A 25,595-nucleotide genomic window follows, 5' to 3' on the forward strand; every position below is an offset into this window, starting at 1 on the left:
CCCCACTAACTACCCTCCTCCACTGAGAATACTGGCCACGCAATCCTACTCTCTGCTTCCTATCTTTCAACCAGTTCTTAATCCATAATAATACCCTACCTCCGATTCCATGACTCTGCAATTTCTTCAGGAGTCTTTCGTGCGGCACTTTGTCAAACGCCTTCTGAAAATCCAGATATACAATATCAACCGGCTCCCCATTGTCCACATGTTTGCTTACCCCCTCAAAAAAATGCATTAGATTGGTGAGGCAAGACTTCCCTTCACTAAATCCGTGCTGACTTTGTCTCATCAGTCCATGTTTTTGTATATGCTCTGCAATTTTATTCTTAATAATAGCCTCCACCATCTTGCCCGGCACCGACGTCAGACTCACCGGTCTATAATTTCCCGGATCTCCTCTGGAACCCTTCTTAAAAATCGGAGTAACATTGGCTACCCTCCAGTCTTCCGGTACTACACTCGATTTTAGGGACAGATTGCATATTTCTAACAGTAGCTCCGCAAGTTCATTTTTTAGTTCTATTAATACTCTGGGATGAATACCATCAGGTCCCGGTGATTTACTACTCTTCAGCTTGCTGAACTGACCCATTACATCCTCCAAGGTTACAGAGAATTTGTTTAGTTTCTCCGACTCCCCCGCTTCAAATATTCTTTCCGGCACCGGTGTCCCCCCCAAATCCTCCTCGGTGAAGACCGAAGCAAAGAATTCATTTAATTTCTCCGCTACGGCTTTGTCCTCCTTGATCGCCCCTTTAACACCATTTTCGTCCAGCGGCCCAACCGACTCTTTGGCCGGTTTCCTGCTTTTAATGTATCTAAAAAAATTTTTACTATGTATTTTTGCTTCCAACGCTAATTTCTTCTCAAAGTCCTTTTTTGCCCTCCTTATCTCCGCTTTGCATTTGGCTTGGCATTCCTTATGATCTATCCTGTTACTTTTAGTTGGTTCTCTTCTCCACTTTCTGAAGGATTGTTTTTTGGCTCTAATGATTTCCTTTATCTTACTGTTTAGCCACGCCGGCTGACGTTTAGTCTTTTTTCCCTTTTTTCTAATACGTGGAATATATTTGTCCTGAACCTCCAGGATGGTGTTTTTAAACAGCATCCACGCCTGATGCAAGTTTTTTACTCTGCAAGCTGCTCCTTTCAGTCTTTTTTTCACCATTTTTCTCATTTTGTCGTAATCACCTTTTCTATAGTTAAACGCTAGCGTACTTGATTTCCTAGTTTCACTTCCTTCAATGCCAATATCAAAACCGATCATATTATGATCACTGTTATCAAGCGGCCCTCGTATCGTTACCCCCTGCACTAGATCATGAGCACCACTAAGGACTAAGTCTAGTATTTTTCCTTCTCTTGTCGGCTCCTGAACTAGCTGTTCCATGAAGCTGTCCTTGATTTCATCAAGAAATCTTATGTCCCTTGCGTGTACAGATGTTACATTAACCCAGTCTATATGCGGGTAATTGAAATCCCCCATTATTATTGTGTTGCCCATGGGTGTCACATGAACAGTGGAGGCCATGTGGCCTAATTATCTGGCTCAAATGTAAGAGGCAAGAGTGACAAGAGTGTCCACCCATGTCACAGGAAGAAACGCTTGACCTCATTCTATATCCACCAGGGCTCCAATAAACTCCAATTGTTGGACAGGTAGAAGTTGAGATTTGGGGGAGTTTAAAATGAAACCTAGGAGCTCTAGGATCTAAATAGTCCTCCGCATGGACTTCTGAGCACCATCCTTCAACATACTCTTCACCAGCCAATTGTATAGACAGGGGAACACATGGACTCCCAGTCTGCGTAGCACCTCTGCCAAAGGGCAACATGCAGTACTGGAAGTGATGTGGTCCAAGCCAAAATCAAAGATACATCTTGTGAGCTGGAAGTATTGGGATGAGAAGTGTGCCCAGGGAAACCATCCTGAACTTTTCTTTGACTAGGAATTTGTTCAAGGCCTTTAGGATGGGGGATATCCCCCCTGTTTTCTTTTGGACAAGGAAGTAACTGGAATAGAATCCCTTCCCTTCTTCTCCTGGTGCAACGGGCTTGACTGCATGGGCCTGTAGAAGGGTGGAGAGTTCCTCTGCAAATACCTGCTTGTGCTGAGAGCTGAAGTGATGAGCTCTTGGTGGACAATCTGGTGGTCTGTGGCGCCAATGCAAGGTGTAACCGAGATGTACTATTTGAACAACCCATTGGTCAGAGGTTACAAGAGCCCAACTTTCTTGGAAAAGCTTCAGCCTCCCCCCGACTGGCAAGTCATCCAGGACAGTCACGTTTATTGTGGCTCTGCTCTGCTGGAGCCAGTCAAAAATCTCACCTCCTTCTTTGACTGGGGAGCTGTCTAGGGCTTAGGCGCACGCTGTTGACGAGAACGAGTATGCTGGGGTTGAGCCTGATGAGGCTGGCAAGAAGCAGCTGTGGACCTACGCCTCTGTGAGAAGTAGGCACTCCTGTTCGACTTGCTAATAAACCTCTTGGATGAGGAGGCAGCCGCAGAAGGCATCCAGCAGGAGAGAGTATCGATGGTATCAGTGTTTTCTTGATGAGGTCTGCGAGTTCCTCCATCTTCTCTCCAAGAAGGTTATCCCTCTGGCACGTGGCATCCGCCAACCTCTGCTAGACTGCCAGGTCCAAGTTAGAGAAACGCAGCCAGGAGATTCTGCGTATCGCTATACTCTGAGCAGAGACCTTGCATGCCACATCAAAAGTGGTATAGGTGCCCCTGGCCAAGTACTTATGACACGCTTTCAGCTGCTTGACCAGCTGGTGAACAGAGTCAGCCTGCTCTGGTGGGAGAGAGTCAGTCAAATTAGATACACTGCACTCCAAGGACCGTAAGTAGAGGCTTGGCAGGTGCACTGAAAGGCCCAGATGCTCTCATTGAGGAAAGACATCAGGAAAGGCTGGGTGTCGATGTAGAGACAGGCTGCTGAATTTGTAGGGTCGAAGCAGGTGCCTGGTCCTGGCGACCCACGCATTGACACCTTTTATATGGAGGGGAAGTGGTCCTCCTGGCTGGCGTTGACCCATTTGATGCATGGTCATTCTCAGTGTATAAGGGTCTCGCAGCCATACGGACAGATGTAACTCTCTATACCGATGCTGACACCATAGACGGCGATGCCTACGTCAAAGCTTTGGACCTGGCTCCAAACATTCTCTCTCTGAGCTTCTCTGGCCAACTAGGTTCTTTTCTTCATACAAAGACACAGAGCACAATTAGAAGGGTTAGAATGGGTGTCTTTGCCAGAGATAGCCCTATTGCACCAGGTAGAGTGATTAATGCTACTGGGAACCTTTGATGACAGAGAAAGGAAAACAGCCGTAGTTAAATCCAAAGACTTGATGGTGCCGAAAAAGGGGCAAAAACGAGGGAAAAACCCGACTGAAGCTCAGGCCTAAATGAGGCCTATGGAGCATGGTAGAAATAAAGAAAACTTAGAGGAGGGAAAAAAATAAACTAAAATGCAAGAGAGGAAAAACACGCAGAACAAGGTACATGATAATAAAAAATAGAATGGAAAGGCACAAAAATAAGCTCTGTGACAACAGAACTGGCTGAGCTGTGAGAAGGGGTGAAAACAATACATCCTCTCCTCGCCACAGAAAAAAAGAGAACTGTTGGTCCAGCGCTTTCACGGTGGGCAGGATGGCACTCATGCTCCAAAGAGATCTGTAAAGCTTGTACAAGTATCGGACTGGGCAACGCGGACTGCGTTACCCACATGTGAGAATTATAAGCCTGCTTGTCCTTGGAGAATGATAAGATACTATGGGCAGCCCTTTTTTGCACTGTTTGCTTTGATACCTCAGAATCACCTGCTTTAGTGACACATAGGGTACACAATAAGAGAGTATAGGAGACAACGTTTTGAATATTTATATTTAATGTTGGTTAGTTCTCCTATGTGGCAAACATTTTGGTCAACATCTAGAAATTATTATACAATTAGCTTACTTTAGTAATCTTCGCTGAACTTCTTCCCATGCATTGGTTCGACTTTCATCCACATACATGCGAAAAAGAATACGCAACCCACATGCAAGGCTGCTAGTCTCCTGCTTCAAAAGATTGGGCTTGGATTTTCCCTTAAAACCTGCAGAAAAACATTTGATTTTAGATCAACTTCTTTCCAGCAAGTGTTTGGGTGTTCAGTATATTCTGGTGATTAGGATGACTCATTTGTTTTCTTCTCCAATGGAAAGAAATAAGGTCCTCTAATATTGCTGCTATATAGCTATGGAGTTGCTCTCTTTAGAAAACATTTTGGGTCAGATTTCAGTGGCAGTAGCCACTGTATTAATTCAAATGCTAGCACCATTATTTAAATTAATATGTATATTAAGCAATTTTACACATATAGGGGTCCTTTTACAAAGCTGATGGGCCAAGCATTTCCACAGCAAAAAATGGTATACCGCGGGGCACGTTGAGGCATCCTGAAGTAATTCTGTCATACGTGTGCTATCCACACACTAAAAAAAAAAATTTGGTGCAGGGGGCGTGTCTGGGGTGGGGTTGGGTACAGAGTTGGTACACAGCTACATTATTTGTTTGTAAACTACTCTAATCCACAAAGGATTACTAGTCACCAGCAAAGGTATTCCTTTGAAAACTGACCCCTTCATGTATAAATCAGTAGTTTTTTTAACAACAGAGTTTTACTTGCCTCTTAAATGAAGTATAGTAAATGAGAGCAGAGAAAGAAAATCCAGCCTATCCACTGTGCTCAGTAATGCTGTCCACACTGCTACGGACACCTAATTCCAACTTCAGCACAATGTAACCATCTACGAAGTGTCTCCTTATCGAGAACAGCCTTTTTTTTTTTTTGCCTTATCCACAATGACTGCAATATGTTTTTGTTGGGTGGTGACTCTTAACATGGAATCCATCATCGTGTATCTATAATTAGGATCATTCTTTTCCTTTTCCTATCACTTTGTACTTGTCCATATTACATTATTTAGGTGTTCAATCTCCTAGTCTCACAAGATCCTTATGCAATTTCTAAATTACAAGAGGATGGAAATCAACGAAAAAGCACTTCAATAGTTTGTGCTGACTCAGATTTCCTCTTCCTAAGGATTCTGAATGCAGCTTTGGCTAGCCCACAAAGCAGAAGATCTGACAAGGAATCAAACTCAGGTTCTTTGCAACTATGTCCTGGAAGCACAGGCTAATACAGGGCCACTAGAAAGAAAATAGGTCCTGCAGCAGATAATGCACATCCCTGGCCAACCTGAGGACTGGAAGTCCTGATTAAGAGAATGTGGTAAAAGCTATTAGCATAGCAGGGTTTTGGACAAGTTCCTGGAAATAAAGTCCATAAGTATTAAGGTGGACTTAGAGAAAGTCCAATGTTTATTCCTGGGATGAGCAGCATGGAAACTATTTACTCTTTTGTGATCCTACCAGGTACTTGTAACCTGGATCGGCTACTGTTAGAAACAAGGATATTAGGCTTGACGGACCTTCAATCTGTCCCAGTGTAGCAATGAAAGAAGCACAAAGGGCTACACTTTATTAATGACCTGACACGGGCCGTGTTTCGCTGTAAACCAACGTGTGTCTCAGGGGTCAATTAGTCAATCAAATCACAAGACAATGATTCAGCATAATAGAAATCCGTACCAAAAACCAGTCCTTGGTGCAGAGCAAGAAGCCCAGAAGTTGCGACAAAAATCTGATTTTTGGCACTACTTCTAGGCGTCCTGCTCTGCACCAAGGACTGGTTTTTGGTACAGATTTCTGTTGTGCTGAATCACTGTCTTGTGATCTGATTGGCTGATTGACCCAAGGCAGACGTTGGTTTACGGCGAAACACGTCCCATGTTGGGTCATTAATAAAGTGAATTGGTTCCATTCTTGAGAGCCCTTTGTGCTTTTTTTCTGCACTACTTGTGCTGTGTACTTTGCCCTTCTCTGTTGCATGTTCCAGCGTAGCCATGCTCATGAACTTAAGTAAATGACCCCTAAAATGATTTGCCCAAGAGCATAGCATATCATAGCAGAGGAGAGCCTAGAGCTCATGTCCTCAATCACAGCCTGATGCTCTAATCACCAGGAAGCAGTGATAATCATTAAGGTTCCTTGTTTTTTTTTTTTGTAATACCTGATGTGATATTGTTTAAAATTGTTAGACCTAATCATGCATAGCCTTTGCAACATTACAGAACTTAAGAAATTCAGGGTACTGTCACACTGATCATGATCAGTACTGTGTATAGCATAAACCAGAGAGAATACTCTGGAAAGGAGATTTAAAAAAAAAATACAGTTATGCCAACAATAAATGATTCCAAAAAGCATAAACATATAAGAAGAAAAAACAAAATATATTAGGATAATAAAGGAAATCTGATACAGGTCACAAGAGGCGGCAAAAACCCAAGAAAACAGCAGATTGGCACTGTGTGTGCGCCCTTTGGCACATTTTGCCAGTATTAATCCATTAAAATTAACTTTAAAAAATAATACAAATTACCTGCTTTCCAGAGAGCAGTTCTTTGCTCATTATTAGCATTAAAAGCTTTAGCAAATCTGTGCGATTCAAGCAAACAGTCCAAAAGTTTGAAAAGCTGTTGTGATGTTAAAAAACGATACATCCCTTGGTCCTGAGTGTCAACATGAACATCAAAGTCCACTGCATCTCTCTACAAGGCAAGAAAACAGTTAAAATAAGGGACTTGGAACATATTCAAACTTTGTTCTCCAGACTAACAAAAGTGGACCAACATCTGATTTTCCTGAAGTAATTCATATTCTGGCAATTGCTTCATCCTTCTCATGGTACATTTCCACAGTTGTTGTTTTTAGTGAACAGCTTGGAGTCCACACTAAAACATTCAAACTGGCTGGAGCTGGGGGGGGGGGGGGTAAGTTTAAAACTGCCCACACAGGTAAAAAGTATGTACATACTTTTCACTCTGCAGATTTTGCTGAAAACTCAAAGTGAAAGTTTGGGCATATATTCATATAAATAATTCCTTGAAAAGTACCCATTTCGATTTACACCTGTTAACTTATACAGATATTTTTTTCTGAGTTAATGTGTGTGCACGTTTTTGAAAATACAAAAGTATGCATCTAGTTCTGAACTGCAACTCAGCTTTGTTCCCAGAATGCCTCCTCCAACAGCAGATAAAAATATGCCTAATAGCATCATGCATGTTCTTTTGCCTGCATATAGAGTGAGCAATTTTATTAAAGCGTATTTCCATGGGTAAAACACCGATTTACCTGCAGAAATGGCTTCTGAAATTGTACTCTTTGGGAGTAATTTGATAAGAGGACACCAGTGGCATTCCTAGCTCGTTCGCCACCCGGGGTGAATCGCTGTTGTGCCCCCCCCCCCCCAGCGTGTTATCCTCCCTCATGTGCATTACCTGACCTTTCTTCCCAGCAAGGGGGTGTGTCAAGCAGGCACATGGCTGTCAGCTCTGCCGGTTCCCTGCCCCAGAACAGGAAATAACGTTAGAGAGGGCAGGGGACTGGCAGGGGACCAGCAGAGCTGACAGCCGCACACCTCCTTGCTGCCTGCATCCAGGGCGAACCGCTCCCACTGCCCCACCCTTTGTATGCTACTGGAGGGAACCACAGTTAAAGAATCAAAAGGCACTATAGCAAACCTATTTTATAAAGGCAACATAGGTGCTCAGTGACTTTATAAAATAAGCCAAAACCAAAAACTAAACACAAGTAAATACCTGCATGCTGCTTTTGTTGCATTTGAAGAACAAACATTTTTACTTGTTGCATTTGAAGAATAAACATTTTTATTGGACAATTTTCACTGGTTGTTTTGGGACTAGTTTATGATGACTTCCACTCTGTTTGGTTTACAAAATAACCACCGAGAATCATAGTATCATAGTACTGAATCACTTCTCTTGATGCTTACAACAGAAATTAGGAACCCCCTGAGCCATAGTAAATCGATTATTATTCAGTTTGAAATCTGTGGCCTTTGATGGGATAGACCATTCACTGATGTTTTTGGGACTAGGTGGTAATATCTTAAAGTGGTTTCCAGAATTTTGGGGCAAAAGAAAGTAGTGTGTACAAAGGAAGAATTCTCTATCAACTAAATAGGCTGAAACTTGTGGGGTACCACAGGGTTCTCCTTTGTTACCATCTTTGTTTAATGTTTATATGAGCTCTCTTGGGAAAATGCTTAATAGTTTAGGTATCTTTGTTCTATCCTATGATGATATTTTTACAACATAGCATTCATTTGGTAGACATCTGCGCATTTGAATAATCAAAAGACTAAAATTGTATGGCTTGGTGAATATAATAAGTTGAAGGACAATAACCTTAGGTGTTATCTTAGACGCAAAACTTACCTTGGAAGCCCAAATCAATGACTTGGCTAGAAGAATGTTTTTTAAGCTACGTCAACTGAGGGTTATAAGATCTTCCCTAAACATACCTAGTTTTAGGATTGTAGTTCAACTGTTTTATTACTACTACTACTACTACTATTTAGCATTTCTATAGCGCTACAAGGCGTACGCAGCGCTGCACAAACATAGAAGAAAGACAGTCCCTGCTCAGAGAGCTTACAATCTAATAGACAAAAAATAAATAAAGTAAGCAAATCAAATCAATTAATGTGAACGGGAAGGAAGAGAGGAGGGTAGGTGGAGGCGAGTGGTTACAAGTGGTTACGAGTCAAAAGCAATGTTAAAGAGGTGGGCTTTCAGTCTAGATTTAAAGGTGGCCAAGGATGGGGCAAGACGTAGGGGCTCAGAAAGTTTATTCCAGGCGTAGGGTGCAGCGAGACAGAAGGCGCGAAGTCTGGAGTTGGCAGTAGTGGAGAAGGGAACAGATAAGAATTTTTTGAGGGGGTAAGCAAACATGTGGACAATGGGGAGCCGGTTGATATTGTATATCTGGATTTTCAGAAGGCGTTTGACAAAGTGCCGCACGAAAGACTCCTGAAGAAATTGCAGAGTCATGGAATCGGAGGTAGGGTATTATTATGGATTAAGAACTGGTTGAAAGATAGGAAGCAGAGAGTAGGATTGCGTGGCCAGTATTCTCAGTGGAGGAGGGTAGTTAGTGGGGTCCCGCAGGGGTCTGTGCTGGGTCCGTTGCTTTTTAATGTATTTATAAATGACCTAGAGATGGGAATAACTAGTGAGGTAATTAAATTCGCCGATGACACAAAATTATTCAGGGTCGTCAAGTCGCAGGAGGAATGTGAACGATTACAGGAGGACCTTGCGAGACTGGGAGAATGGGCGTGCAAGTGGCAGATGAAGTTCAATGTTGACAAGTGCAAAGTGATGCATGTGGGTAAGAGGAACCCGAATTATAGCTACGTCTTGCAAGGTTCCGCGTTAGGAGTTACGGATCAAGAAAGGGATCTGGGTGTCGTCGTCGATGATACGCTGAAACCTTCTGCTCAGTGTGCTGCTGCGGCTAGGAAAGCGAATAGAATGTTGGGTGTTATTAGGAAGGGTATGGAGTCCAGGTGTGCGGATGTTATAATGCCGTTGTATCGCTCCATGGTGCGACCGCACCTGGAGTATTGTGTTCAGTACTGGTCTCCGTATCTCAAAAAAGATATAGTAGAATTGGAAAAGGTACAGCGAAGGGCGACGAAAATGATAGTGGGGATGGGACGACTTTCCTATGAAGAGAGGCTGAGAAGGCTAGGGCTTTTCAGCTTGGAGAAGAGACGGCTGAGGGGAGATATGATAGAAGTGTATAAAATAATGAGTGGAATGGATCGGGTGGATGTGAAGCGACTGTTCACGCTATCCAAAAATACTAGGACTAGAGGGCATGAGTTGAAGCTACAGTGTGGTAAATTTAAAACGAATCGGAGAAAATTTTTCTTCACCCAACGTGTAATTAGACTCTGGAATTCATTGCCGGAGAACGTGGTACGGGCGGTTAGCTTGACGGAGTTTAAAAAGGGGTTAGATAGATTCCTAAAGGACAAGTCCATAGACCGCTATTAAATGGACTAGAAAAATTCCTCATTTTTAGGTATAACTTGTCTGGAATGTTTTTACGTTTGGGGAGCGTGCCAGGTGCCCTTGACCTGGATTGGCCACTGTCGGTGACAGGATGCTGGGCTAGATGGACCTTTGGTCTTTCCCAGTATGGCACTACTTATGTACTTATGTACTTATGTAAGAAGGATTTATCCATGGAGTGGAGTGCACGGGAAGGGGTGTAGGGAAGGATGAGTGTGGAGAGATACTGGGGAGCAGCAGAGTGAGTACATTTATAGGTTAGTAGAAGAAGTTTGAACAGGATGCGAAAACGGATAGGGAGCCAGTGAAGGGTCTTGAGGAGAGGGGTAGTATGAGTAAAGCGACCCTGGCGGAAGACGAGACGGGCAGCAGAGTTTTGAACCGATTGGAGAGGGGAGAGGTGACTAAGTGGGAGGCCAGCAAGAAGCAGATTGCAGTAGTCTAAACGAGAGGTGACAAGGGTGTGGATGAGGGTTTTGGTAGAGTGCTCGGAAAGAAAGGGGCGGATTTTACGGATGTTGTAAAGAAAGAAACGGTAGGTCTTGGCAATCTGCTGGATATGAGCAGAGAAGGAGAGAGAAGAGTCAAAGATGACCCCAAGGTTTCGAGCTGAGGAGACAGGGAGAATGGACATTACCTCAAATGGATTACTATAATGAAGACTGTGTTTGGAAAACACATACAAGACATCTAGATTAGTGCAACCTCACATAACATGTACCATCAAGACAGAAACCGAGGTTCTCCACCACAGTAATATCTACTTTTTAGTTTCCATAAAGGTGCCCATCCCTAGCATTAGCAATCTCTGAAGGGTCAGCTGGCACTTCATTATCAGTTTCTATAACAATTCCTTAAAATGATGTATCTTCAGTTCATGTGACACTACAGAATACAGCACAAAGTTATAACATTTGTACTGAGAACTCTCCACTATAATAATAAGGCATAGTATGCAGCTCTAAGTACCTGTGCAGCAGCAAGATTCTCAGCATCTTCCTTTTTACTAGTAACTGGGAAAAACACAATGCTGTCAATTGTCTGAATGAGTTCCAGCTGGACAACACACTTAATCAACAATGCTGCAAACAACTTCTGATCTGAGGTTTCTGCAGTTAAAAGAAAAAAATAATAATACAGTATATTAACACATATTTATTTTAGCAAGACATTTAAACATTTGCTGAATGCTATTTTACTAGGATTATGTTCTACAGAAGTTTAATGGTTATATAGGACTGTGACTCCAATTATAACCTGACAGGTTGTACTAATCTTTGGTACGATTGTTGACTCAGACTTTGGTCAAATCACATTCTTCACATCTCTGTTTAACTGCTAATAATAACTTTCCAACTCTAAAGGTCACATCTCAATATAGCCAATCGCAAACTATTTGTGCCAAAATGAACAGTACAATGCTTGTTTATAGCGTATAAAGCCTAAAAGGGCAGTTCTATAACTGGGTGCCTGGAGTTAAGCACACCTTTCAAGTGTAAGCACTGATAACGTTTTCATGCACATTAAGGCCCTTATTTTAGAACCTCTGTTTGTGTTTTGGACATCTGAAAAGAACCATTTAGAGGTGTTCTGATTGAGCAGCTATCCTCTGTAGGGATTACCTCCATAATCCCTATGCATGTTCTTGGTACTAAATATTTTTTTAAACTTAATTCTTAATACACCTCCATGCAGAACTTAGGAGTAGTGCAGTGGGCTGAGAACCAAGGGATCCAGGTTCAAGAACATAAGAGTAGCCATATTGGGTCAGACCAATGGTCCATCTAGCCCAGTATCCTGTTTTCCAAACAGTGGCCAAGCCAGGTCACAAGTACCTGACAGAAACCCAATCCATGCTACCAATCCCGGGGCAAGCAGTTGCTTCCCCATGTCTGTCTCAATAGCAGATTATGGACTTTTCCTCAAGGAATTTGTCCAAACTTTTTTTAAACCCAGATATGCTAACCGCTGTTAACATGTCCTCTGGAAAAAGAGCTCCACAGCTTAACTATTCGTTGAGTGAAAAATATTTCCTCCTATTTGTTTTATGTTTCAACAATTTTTTATTGACAATCCAGCAAGTAAACATTACCAACAGGTGCAATATCATAAAGCTAAGTCTAAGAACATGCTTTCTTAATACAATGTGTTAAAGCACTCGCCAAAAATTAACATTTTGTCCCCTCTCCAACCACCTCCCTCCCCCTCCCCAGTACCCGAGCTTGGGTGGGTTAGACTCAGCCCAAGCCTGTAACTGTAATAGCAATATAACCCAGCCAAACTTGCTAACAACCCATATAAAATATTAACAATAAAAGTATGCCTAAACCCCCTCCACCTGTAGACCTTCTCTCCCCCCCCCACCTCGGTCCCAGGAAGACTGGGTTCTTATGACCTCCCAGAACTGTGGGCGGAGAACACTTAAACCAACTCTACCTCTCTACCACCTCAACCCCCCCCCCCCCCCTAAATGTAGCTGACAATTCATCCCAACAGGTTCAGAATAAGACTTCTGCCTCTTGATGTCAAAGAGACCAGATAGGGGTTCCAGATCTTTAAAAAACGGGATTTACGTTTACAAGATCCCTTTACTTCTCGTGCCTCCCAAGACAACAAAAGATGCACCATATTGCGCCAGTGCCAAAACTCAGGCGGGGTGGGGGGGGGGGGGGGGGGGTCAGAGGTCCAGGACTGCAAAATACACTCCTCGCCAGTAAACACATTTTTCTAAACAACAATCTCCTCTCCCCTGAGGGACCCTGAAAGTTCCCAGGTCAATCCAGCACCAGTGAAGTAGTGAGTCAGCTATTCTACATGAAAAAAGTGAAGACATATAATCAATAATCCGGCGCTAAAAATACTTTAACTCCACGCAACCCTAAAACGCATGAAAAAAGGTGTTATCCAGCAACTTACACTTTAAACAAGTTGGTGACTGAATGCCCCCCCCCCGCCCAAAATAGCTGAAGTTGGGAAAGGTAAGCTCTATAATAAACACAAAAACAGCACTCCCTATAGTTGGCATTACAACTCAGGCGAGGGATATTCCTAATAATGGTCAAAAGATCCCAAGAGGCCAATTTTTCCCCCACGTCCTGTTCCCATTTATTTTTGACTGCCTCCACCCCCTTGATTTTCCAAAATTGCCATAAAGCCTTATGTACACCGGATACCGTGGGGGCATCTTCAGCAATGGTCTCAAAGAACTCAAGAAGCTTATCCCCGTTATGAAACCTCAAAGCCCCCACAGGCAAGACCAAATGTAGTGGTTGATCTGACAATATGCAAAGGTGTCCCCCCATCTAACACTCTCTTGCCCCTTTAATTGTTCCAAAGATTTTAGTCCTCCCTCCGTCTCTAACACATGCTCTAAGGTTCTCAAACCCAGCTGCTCCCAATGGATAAAAGTCGAGATATCCATACCTGGAGGGAAAGCAGGATTACCTCTTATAGTTAGCAGCTCAGTAATTTTAGGATCCTTCACCAAAAACTTCCATGCTTCCCTGAGAGGGCCCAAGAGTACGCTATTTCTAAAAAACAATTTTTAATTTAATTTCCATTTTGCTCACACCTATTTCAGTAGTAGCTCAAGGTGAGTTACATTCAAGTACACTGGATATTTCTCTGTCCCAGGAGGGCTCACAATCTAAGTTTGTACCTGAGGCAATGGAGGGTTAAGTGACTTGCCCAAGATCACAAGGAGCAGCAGTGGGATTTGAACCAGCCACCTCTGGATTGCAAGACCGGTGCTCTAGCCACTAGGCCACTCCATGTCTAGAAAGCAGAGACCTCGCTGCATGTAATAAAGATACCAATATAAATGGGGTGAAACAAGCCAATTCAAACACCAGAGGCGTAAAATAACTAGAGGAGTAGAGCCAATCTCTAACGTGACGCAGGACATATGCAATATTATAAAGTCTCATATTGGGAAGGCCCAAACCAACTTGTGACCAATTACCTATCAAGTGACAGATACACAGTTTCGCCTTCTTTTTAGCCCAACAAAACCGTGAGGCCAGCTGATTAAGACGCTTTAAGTCTCTCTGCAGTAGCCACAATGGCAAGGTCTGAAGCAGATACAACCATCTGGAAAAATTACCATCCGTAAAAGGCAAATGCATCCTATCAAAGGCATGGGCAGCACCTGTCACGTGTCCAACTGCCGTTCGGTGTTAAGCAACATCTGGGTTACATTAAGACGATACAAATCTGTTACCTCCGAGGTAAGTAGGATACCCAGATATTTGAAGGATCCATCCACACAGTGCAGAGGAAACGACCCTGGCCAGGAGTTCTTAAGTCCTAAAGGGCTAGCCAAGACCTTTGATTTTTCCAAATTTAGCCAAAACCCTGCAAAGTCTCCAAATTCCTGAAAAGATTCTAAAAGGGCCCCCAGCGAAGCCTGCGGGTTGGTGGGAACCACCAAGAGATTGTCAGCAAATGCTGCCAATTTAAAGCTTTCCCCACCGATATCTACCCCTTTTATATCCACATTGGCATGGATGTCTCGAACAAGGGGGTCTAAATAGAGGACAAAAAGCAGCGGTGACAGTGGACACCGCCTGCCTAATCCCACACCTAATCAAAAAATCTTTGGAGATTCGACCATTTACCATTACTGTTGCCCGAGGCGGCGTGTACAACATCTTAAGCGCTGCAACAAACCATCCTGCAAAACTGTATGTTTCTAAAGTGGCAAATAAAAATTCTCACCGAACGTGATCAAAAGCCTTCTCAGCATCAAAACTCACCATCAAGGAAGGCTGCTGATGTAGTTTCACAAATTCCAAGGAGGCTAATATACGTCTAAGATTTTTAACTGTAGCACGATTCTTAACAAACCCTACTTGTGATTCATGAATAAGAGAGGGCAACACCCGGCTCAACCGATTTGCCAAGATTTTGCAAAATGTTTTACCTCATAATTCAAAAGGGAAATCGGTCGATATGACACCGGCAAAGTCGGGTCTTGACCCGGCTTGGGCAGGACCACAACCTGTGCTATATTCAAGTAGTTTGGCAACGATCCCTCAGTCACTCACGTATTAAAAACATTTGTTAAAGGTTCAACAATTGCTTCTGATGGAGCAATGCTAGGAAGTTCCAGGCCCTCCAAATAAAGACGACTCAGAAGGTCATCTGACTCCCGAGGAGTATACAGTCTGATAAAAAGATTTGAAAGTGTCACAAATGGCCTCATCCATATGCGCCATCCCCCCCCCCCCCCCCGAGGAGCCCCTAAGGGAGACAATAGCTCTAGATGCCTGCTTCCGCGCTATCAATCTATCTAATAGTTTCCCATTCTTATTACCATATTTATGAAGTTGATATCTATAAAAGCTTTGGGACTTGACCACTCGTTCATGAATTAAAGCTGTCTGTACAGATAACAACTCCTCCTTAAGAGGCGCAGTCGGATGAGTCCCAAACCTTTGACGCAAAGTCAAAATTTGCCTCTCCAAGCGAATAATCTCTCTGTCCCTAGCTCTTCTACAATGACTAGTATAGCTAATCACAGACCCTCACAAGACAAGCCATTGCTGCCTCCCCAAAGAGGACTACATCCGACTCAGAAGATTGATTAAAGTGCCTGTATTCAGTCCAGCTTGCTAACAAATTCTCCTTGAATTTCTCGTCCTGATATAAATAACAAGGGAAAGCCCAAGTTTTATGAGAAGGCCCCAGACCTCCCGGGTTCCAGTCCAACCAGGCTGCAGCGTGATCCGAGATCACATATGGGCTTATCTGCGCATCCACCACATCAGAAAACAGCGACCTAGAGACCAGTGAACAGTCTATCCTTGATTGAGTTGCGTGCGCTCGCACAAGTGTGTGTAGTCCCATTCTGTGGGGTGTAGTATCCTCCACACATCCAGAAGGTCCAACAAAGAGCAAAACTGCAGCAGACCCTTTGCTGTCCCAGACCTCGCCTCCAAAGGGGGGCAGGATTTATCCAATTGTGGGTCCCAAACCATATTAAAATCTCCCCCCAAGATCAAGGGGATGGAATCTTCCCCACAAAGAATGTCTACAAGTTTCTTATAGAATGCACAGTCCAATTGGTTGGGGGCATATATACTACCTACAGTTAATGCTCAACGGACAATCACAGCTTAGCAAAATACAAAACGTCTCCTAGGATCGTTGATTACTTTACCAATCTGTGTAGCTAACCCTTTACGAAACAAGATGGCCACACACCCCCTTCCGACCAACTGCTGGCGTTGCTATACACTCTCCCACCCACTATTTAACCAATTTGGCGTGCTCCAAATCTGAGAGGTGAGTCTCTTGAAACAATGCCACATTTACTTTAAGACGTTGGAGATACTGTAGAACCTTACATCTCTTAATGGGGGAGTGGATACCCCCTATATTCCAAGTTACAATTCTTATCAGCCTAGGGGACATAAAAATGGAAAACTCTCAGAAAAACTGATGTCTGCAGAGAGTGAGACAGTCCCAGCCTTTGGCCTCCCCTCCTCACCCTCCAATGTAGTCCACCTCCTAGTCAAGATGCTGTCAGCGTCGACCCTCCCCTATCCCTTGTCCCAAAACATTCATCGACCCCAAGCACACTTCTCACATCCAAACAAAATCCCAACTCCTGAACCCCAGACCCATATAGCTCCCCTCCCTCCCTCCCTGAATCTTATGTTCCCTAATGGAACAAGTCACGTAGCCTAGTGGTTAGTGCAGTGGACTTTGATCCTGGGGAACTGAGTTCGATTCCCACTGCAGCTCCTTGTGACTCTGGGCAAGTCACTTAACCCTCCATTGCTCCTGGTACAAAATAAGTACCTGAATATACGTAAACTGCTTTGAATGTAGTTGCAAAAACCTCAGAAAGGCAGTATATATCAAGTCCCATTTCCCTTTCCCATTTCCCTATGCCTCAACCTTAAACATATCCCATGCACAACTACCCTCCCTCCTGTATACCGCAAAAGGTGCCACTAAATTCCCAGTTCTATAACAATGTACCGCTTAAAGAACAGTATAAAACAGTAATAAACCAAAATGTTAAAAAAAAAAGAAGGGATAGTTCAATGCTCAAGTACTGTTAGGCTCCTTATTCTCAAGAAGCTGCTTGGTTATTGTCACTGGCTAATTGTAACCCTCAACTTTGCTAGGTAGAGCGAGAGCACATGCCAGCTCCACAAGCAGTCCTGTGTTACAATCTGAAGGACAATTCGATCTTCACACATAGTAACATAGTAGATGACGGCAGAAAAAGACCTGCACGGTCCATCCAGTCTGCCCAACAAGATAAACTCATATGTGTATACCTTACCTTGATTTGTACCTGCCTTTTTCAGGGCATAGACCGTACAAGTCTGCACAGCAGTATTTCCCGCCTCCCAACCACCAGTCCCGCCTCCCATCTCTGGCACAGACCATATAAGTCTGCCCTCCACTATCCTCGCCTTCCAACTACCAACCTCTCTTCCCCCACCTGCTCCGCCACCCAATTTTGGCTAATCTTCTGAGGATCCATTCCTACTGCACAGGATTCCTTATGCACATCCCACGCATGTTTGAATTCCGTTACCGTTTTCATCTCCACCACCTCCCGCGGGAGGGCATTCCAAGCATCCACCACCCTCTCCGTGAAAAAATACTTCCTGACATCTTTTTTTAGTCTGCCCCCCTTTAATCTCATTTCATGTCCTCTCGTTCTACCGCCTTCCCATCTCCGGAAAAGATTTTTTTGCGGATTAATACCTTTCAAGTATTTGAACGTCTGTATCATATCACCCCTGTTCCTCCTTTCCTCCAGGGTATACATGTTCAGGTCAGCAAGTCTCTGCTCATACGTCTTGGAACGCAAATCCCATACCATCCTCGTAGCTTTTCTTTGCACCGCTTCCATTTTTTTAACATCCTTCGCGAGGTACAGCCTCCAAAACTGAACACAATACTCCAGGTGGGGCCTCACCAATGACTTGTACAGGGGCATCAACACTTCCTTTCTTCTGCTGATCACACCTCTCTCTATACAGCCTAGAAAACTTCTCGCTACGGCCACCGCCTTGTCACACTGTTTCGTCGCCTTCAGATCCTCGGATACTATCACCCCAAGATCCCTCTCCCCCTCAGTACCTATCAGACTCTCCCCGCCTAACACATAAGGCTCTCGTGGGTTTCTACTCCCTAAATGCATCACTTTGATTGTAAGCTCTTTGAGCAGGGACTGTCTTTCTTCTATGTTTGTGCAGCGCTGCGTATGCCTTGTAGCGCTATAGAAATGCTAAATAGTAGTAGTAGTCTTCGCATTGAATTTTAATTGCCAAACCTTAGACCAGTCTTCTAGCTTCCTCAGATCCCTTTTCATGCTTTCCACTCCCTCCCGGGTGTCCACTCTGTTGCAAATCTTAGTATCATCCGCAAATAGGCAAACTTTACCTTCTAACCCTTCGGCAATGTCACTCACAAATATATTGAACAGAATCAGCCCCAGCACCGATCCCTGAGGCACTCCACTACTCACCTTTCCCTCCTCCGAGCGAACTCCATTTACCACCACCCTCTGTCGTCTGTCCGTCAACCAGTTCCTAATCCAGTTCACCACTTCGGGACCTATCTTCAGCCCATCTAGTTTATTTAAGAGCCTCCTGTGGGGAACCGTGTCAAAAGCTTTGCTAAAATCTAAGTAGATTACGTCTATAGCACGTCAATGATTCAATTCTCCAGTTACCCAATCAAAGAATTCAATGAGATTCGTTTGGCACGATTTCCCTCTGGTAAAACCATGTGGTCTCGGATCTTGCAACTTATTGGCTTCTAGGAAATTCACTATCCTTTCCTTCAGCATGGCTTCCATTACTTTTCCAATAACCGAAGTGAGGCTTACCGGCCTGTAGTTTCCAGCTTCTTCCCTATCACCACTTTTGTGAAGAGGGACCACCTCCGCCGTTCTCCAGTCCCTCGGAACCTCTCCCGTCTCCAAGGATTTATTAAACAAATCTTTAAGAGGACCCGCCAGAACCTCTCTGAGCTCCCTCAATATTCTGGGGTGGATCCCGTCTGGTCCCATGGCTTTGTCCACCTTTAGCTTTCCAAGTTGTTGATACACACTCTCTTCCATGAACGGTGCTATATCAATTCCATTCTCAGGTGTACTTTTGCCAGTCCCTCGCGGTCCTTCTCCAGGATTTTCTTCAGTGAAAACCGAACAAAAGTATCTATTTAGCAAATTGGCTTTTTCTTCATCATTATCTACACACCTCCACCAGTAGCACCCAGACTTCATACACTCATAGAACGGGTGTCCAAAGTTCCCTCTTAGGTCTCTGCTGGGCCCAAAAGGCGCAGAAAGTTCTTCGCCTCATCCACAGAAACATATGTCTTGGTGACTGATTGATGGGTAACCCTCAGTTTCGTCGGGTAGAGCAAAGCAAATTTGATCTTACGAGCAGTTGTGAGCAAATAGGAGAAAAGTTTTTCCTAAACGCCGCCACTGACGCCGAGTAATCCTGAAAAAACAGGATTTTTGATTACCGTATCGAAGCCACATGTTGTTTCAGGCCCACCCGGTGTGCCCTCTCAATTTGCAGAGGACCCACCGAGGGCGCCAGATCTTGTGTCAGCCAGGTTTCCAAAAGGTACGAATGTCTCTATCGCTCAATGATTCGGGCACACCCACAAAACGTAAATTGTTTGTCCTGGATCGATTTTCCAGGTCTTCTATTTTCTCCTCATAGGAAGCTACCATTTTTTGTATATGGGCCTGCGCTTCCTCCACCGTTGCCATCCGATCCTCCAGTTCACCGGTTCGTTCTTGGTATGCTGCTAAATCTTGGCCGAGTTTCTCCATATTGCTCTGAAGCTGTTACAACTTGGAATCTATTGGGCTCAACCTCTTGTCCAAAATGACCTATATAGCCCGTTACCGTGGCAGCGATCTCCGCCGCCCATGCCGAGCAGTGAGCTAGTAGGGCTTATGGGCACCACCATTTTATCCTCGTGCGTCCTGCTGTGGTCTTTATCTTTTCGCAGCGATTTCGCAGCCATATCTCACTGCAGCTCCCCAGCACTGCACACAAACCTTCCAGCACTCTCAGCTCTCTTAGACTATGCACATTTTGGTGACTCTTCTTTGAACCTTTTCTAATGCCGCTATATCTTTTTTGAGATACAGCGATAAGAACTGAATGTAGTACTCAAGGTGCGGTCGCACCATGGAGCAATACAAAGGCATTATAGTATTTTCAATCTTATTCACCATCCCTTTCCTAATAATTCCTACCACCCTGTTTGCCTTTTTGGCCGCTGCACACTGAGCAGAAGATTTCAGTGTATTATCTACAGACACACCTAGATCTTTTTCAAAATCCACTTCTGCTCTTTTGTGAATTTTTTTTTTTAAATTGTGAACCCTCCAGAGACAGAAAAATACTTATTCTACCTGAATGTATAAGAAACTTGCAAGCCTGAAGGCTATTGAAGTGGTGTACATTCAGGTACAGTAGGCATTTTTCTGTCTCTGGAGCGCTCACAATTTTAAAAACACAAGTAGCTGAAGTGGGATTTGAACCTGTGTCCCATGATTCTCAGCCCTCTGCTCTAACCATTAGGATGCTCTTTTGCTCCACATGAATATCTATGTGGATATTTTATACCCTCCAATTGCTCACTTTCCCTTGCTCATACTTCTCCTACTCCCCTCATCCCTGCATTTTTATTTCTTTTATTACTCCAATAATACTCAACTTATTTCTCTCCACCAATACTTTGTAATCCTAATTACCATGTAAGCCGTATTGAACCTGCTTTGAGTGGGAAAGCGTGGGGTACAAATGTAATAAATAAAAAAATAACACTTCCACATTCCTATGCTGCCAGAAAGACGTCCAATGACCTTCATTTTGTCCTGTTTGTAAAATGGATGCGTAATCTGGACATCAGCAGCACACGAGTGTCCACATCTCATGTATTTTCGAACTGGCTGTATCCAGGTCGATGGGAAATGGATGTCCATATGTAGCGTACAGACTTGGATGTCCTTTCTAAAATGCTGTTCCATGTGTACTACTTGCTAGTCTATAAGGTAGCATGTGAGTGCCTACATATGTGCGGAGCCTGAGAGGAGCAGGATGTAGCTCCAATTTACATGTGTAAGTTGCAGAATACTGTAAGTTATGTGTACTACACAGTGCACTTAGGCAAGTCCATTTACTTCTGCCATTCACCTGGTGTAAATGGTCAAGCCTAAATGTTGGCATGCCAATTCAAGTTTATGCTAGTATTCCATAATGGCATTTTGGTGAACAATGTGCCTAACTGGAGATGCCAAGTTATAGAATTGCCCTGTTAATGAATAAAGCAAACCATAAATAAAATAAATAGATCTTTAACAAAATGTACTTGTTTTAAACCAATTTGGTTCTATTTAATCCCAATTCATACCTCACTGTTTTTTTGTATAATGTCAAGCCCAGCCTCACCCGACAGCATCTTGAGTACACAGTCACTCCTCTGCAACCCGACAGCATCTTGAGTACACAGTCACTCCTCTGCAAACTCACTCTCCATGCACACAAATCCCATTCTGCTATACAATCATGCAGACTCACGCCATCTCCCCCTCCCCACCACTCAGCCCCACTCCTTAACCCTCTCCCCTGTACATTCCCAATCATATTCCCCCACTTATACTGTGGAAAAATACGTAGAGATCACTGAGGTGGTATAGGGACCCACGTCCCAATCTTGTTATATCAAGTTACTTAACTGACCCCAAGAAACTTAACTGATAATGCCGTCATCAAATTAAGTTAGAAATCATGACAACTATTACACTTGAGCTTTTAACAGTTCAATTACGTGTCCGAAGCTGTTGGTCCTTTGAAAGCCTGAAGACACTCCTGCAATGCAAGGAGGGTTTCAAAACTATGCCGTTGTCCACTGTGGTAAATCTTAAGTGTTGCTGGGTACAGTAACATAATGTCAGGTTTTCAAGGCAGAAACTAGGTTTGTGAGCCCTTGGGCCACTGCCGTGGAGCAGCAGTGGCAGGCAAAACCACCCCACACCAGAGACAATGTAGAACTCTGACAAAAACAGCTAGACTTCACCTGCGCTTGACCGCCCTTCCCCAGGAGTTGAGCCCCTGGGTGCAGGTGGCCGGCAGGACTTACCGGGCAGGGCAGGCACTGGATACCAACTAGGCTGAACAGGGACTGAGGGTCAGAGGGGAAAGGAATATACATGGGCAGCAAGGCAGGAAACTGGGCTAGGACTCACAGACAGACAATACTACACAAAGCAGGAAATGGACAAGCTAAAGGACAGGAACTGAAAGCTGACAAGCAGCCACTGAAACAGGGTACAAACACTGACAGACAAGAGACAGGATTGAAAGCTGCAGAGCAGCCACAAAAACAGAGTACAAATACTGACAGACAAGAGACAAGACTGAAAGCTGCAGAGCAGCCACTAAAACAGGGTACAAATACTGACAGACAAGAGATAGGACTGAAAGCTGCAGAGCAGCCACTAGGCAAGAGACACAGACAAACAGAAACTAGACAAGGAATACAGACCAGAAACAAGACTAGGGAAGTAAGCAAATAAACCTAAGCTAAACTACACACAGATAACTAGAAACAGACAAGGAACTAAACAAGAAACCAGACTAGGCAGAAGTGCAACAAAGCACCAACAAACCAGGGATCTTAGATGATGCAAAGGCAAACACAGAAGTTTCAAGGTGATTAATAAAGCCCATCAGTTGCTGAAGCTCAAGCTGCAGGAATCACAAGGCAGCTATGGGTGCTGTTCAGGCACAAACAAGAAAAGCAAGTCCCGCAGCCCGGAAGATCCGGACCGGACTGAAGTCTGGAACGGGGGACAGTCCATAGCAGCTACCGGTTCTGGCCACCAGAGGGCGAGGTGAGCACAAACAAGGAAACATTGACATATGTGACACATAAAACGTGCTTGTAGATCCCTCACCTCCTTACAAATGGGTGAAAAGCAGCGTCTCTGCTCTGATAACGCGGCAGAGTAATCTTGAAATATTCGTACAGGAGCCCCTCATATGTCAATGTATCTCGTTTCTGTACCCTTATCAGCACTGCATGCTGGCAATTTCCACTATCTTGCTTGCTGGGCTCTCTCCAAACAAAGCGGACCAATACTATCTGTGAGTGCAAATTCAGATTGGAGCCAGCGCTCAAGTATATCCCTAAAGTCCGATCCAACACCTTCTTAGGCTGAAGATTAGCTGAAGATTATCTCTTCTGGCCCTGCTCTCAAGGTCATCTATGTGCACCACCTTTTCCAGCACCAACAGGCGTGCTTCTGCCACATTCTTCGCATCTTCCACAGCTGACAACCACTCTTCTACCTCCGTTGTGCAATGTGTCGTATCGGCCAGGAGAGACTCCATACTGGACAACTGCGCTGATAGCTGCTCCCATCGTGGCTCCATCGCCTTATTGACTGCATCAGTTGCAACTATAAGTGCCATAAAAGAAGAGGTAACAGGGGGCTCTGTGGGCACCATTTTGTCCATGCTGCCGTGGGTCTTGTCTTTGTCTCCCTTAGGTGTTTTCACTGGCACGTGTGCCGTTTTTGTCATCAGGTACTTGTCCATATAGTATGGCCATGCTTTGTAGGAATTTCTAAAAAACTCTCTTGGGGATGCAAAATTAGTGGATGCAAGGCATGGGACCCCGGGAGAGGAGCAGATTCATGTCTACCTCTCTACACATCTTCATACCTCACTTTTAAAAGAGGTTTAAAAGAAATTGACTTAGTTTAGAGGTAGGAGAACTGAGGATGTACAAAATAAAAGAAAACACAATGCTATGAGCTCAAACAGATATATTATATTTTTTTTTGGGGGGGGGGGGGGGAGGCAGAGAGAGTAATGTGCTATTTTTCAGACAGGTCTTGAGAGTCTGTTGAATAATTAATGAAAGGAACTGATAGAAATAATGGCAACTTTTTCAGGAAACTATTAGGACTATTTATGCTGAGTAACCACTGGGTTAAACACATAGGAGGAACAAAGGAAAACCTTTAGGTTTTCAATGCTGGCAACATTTTTGTCCATGTTTAAAATTAGTCTTTAGCAAATTACGTGTGTACCTTGTGCTATTTAGCATAAGCAGGCATGCATACTACATTTAGAGTACAGGACAAAGGAAGGGAGAGATAACGAATCAGCAGTGTCTTCTGCATTCAGTTTGCTATGTCAATAAGTGACATTTTCCGAATGATATACAACACTTTGCAACAAGTATTCCTCATAAGCAGGTCTTAAGAATTGCTCACTTGTAGATCGAAATTTGTTGATCTCCTCGCTGGCAGAGGACCCCATGATGAGCTGGTTATGGTGCCTATTATCACCAGTCCTCAGCTGCACAGACTCATGAATGTCCACAGATTTCTGTGACACTGTATCCTGAAAGGAAAATGATTTAAGTCAAGTTAAAAAAAACAAGATGGATAGAATTTTAGAAAGTATCTTATGTACTTGCACATAATGATGATCACTTTTAACACTCAACTGATTTTATACCAGGTAAATTCACATCGTAAAGAAGTTTTGCTAATTCACATATAGTATCAAGTGATAAAGGAAAGACATGTAGATTAATTGACTCTAATAATACAAAACCAAGAATAGCTAATGACCACCCTCCCCCCCAATGGGAGAGTTTTATTGAGAATAAGGAGGAATAATAAATTCTGGTAAAGTTCTTTAAAACACAAACAGATATATTCTTTCCGAGTTCATAACTGTCAGTTTGTTTGCCTTAGTAGAACTGCATAGGAATGTAGCTGATTGAACACTGTTACATTTGCAAGATGAGGATGGGTCCCATAGCTCTGCCTGATTGTAAATAGGGACAGACAGGCAGAATGCTGGGAGGTCTTTTCACATTATGAGTGGATTAATTCAATGAAGGGAATAAAGCTTGTGTGATCCATGATGCACATGCACAGAATGGAGAGCGCTACATCAAAATAAGAGAATCGGAAAACCTGCTCCCCATAAGTTTAGAGGAGGGGGAGGTTGGTGACATGGTTGGGAATCTATTGTGGGGTTCTAGTTGTGGTCTTAGCTTCTAGCTAAGATAGGAGGTAGCCCTCTAGAGGGGAAACTCTGTTACTGGCAGTTGCAGAACCCTATTAAGGGCTGGTAATGCTGAACCCCAGCAGATAGACTATCTTCAGAGGCTTTCCTGAAGACAAGAAGAACAGCAGCCCTTGGGAGTATTGCTTGAGGCCTAAGGGGACACTATCAGTGCCTAAAGCCAAGAACAACAGACCTAGCCATCTAGTGGAGAACTCTGGCACTGGTGGTAAGCCTGAACTCCAGCAGGGAGAAACCCCAGTGGGACTGGGAGAAGTTGGACTTGTAAGGAAAGGAGAGGAGGGACCTAGGCAACACACCCACACACTGATTTAACTAAGCCGCAGGGAAAAGCTTACAGCTACTACCTTGGCAAGCAAGACTGAAAGGGATTAAAAGGTGTGAAAGACTATAAGTTACTGGTTTTAAGGATCTGATTTTTAGACTAATGTTATTGATTTAAGTGCTCAAGTACTGGTTTAAGAATCTAAGGGCCTC

The 25,595-nt window shown here is 43.8% G+C and overlaps 1 protein-coding gene across 2 annotated transcripts in view; it reads right to left on the bottom strand.

The window, feature by feature from the left end:
- Window positions 1–25,595, bottom strand: part of ARFGEF1 (ADP ribosylation factor guanine nucleotide exchange factor 1) — a 456,734-nt gene that overhangs the window by 39,393 nt on the left and 391,746 nt on the right. For both annotated transcript variants that reach the window (XM_030215298.1, XM_030215307.1), the window contains exons 34-37: window positions 24,293–24,422; window positions 10,978–11,117; window positions 6,504–6,672; window positions 3,974–4,112 (exon numbers count right to left, since the gene is read on the bottom strand). In XM_030215298.1, the coding sequence (XP_030071158.1) occupies window positions 3,974–4,112; window positions 6,504–6,672; window positions 10,978–11,117; window positions 24,293–24,422 (578 nt within the window). The remainder of the gene's footprint in view (window positions 1–3,973; window positions 4,113–6,503; window positions 6,673–10,977; window positions 11,118–24,292; window positions 24,423–25,595) is intronic.

The sequence above is a fragment of the Microcaecilia unicolor genome, chromosome 1 (assembly GCF_901765095.1).
Source record: "Microcaecilia unicolor chromosome 1, aMicUni1.1, whole genome shotgun sequence".
NCBI classification, from domain to species: domain Eukaryota; kingdom Metazoa; phylum Chordata; class Amphibia; order Gymnophiona; family Siphonopidae; genus Microcaecilia; species Microcaecilia unicolor.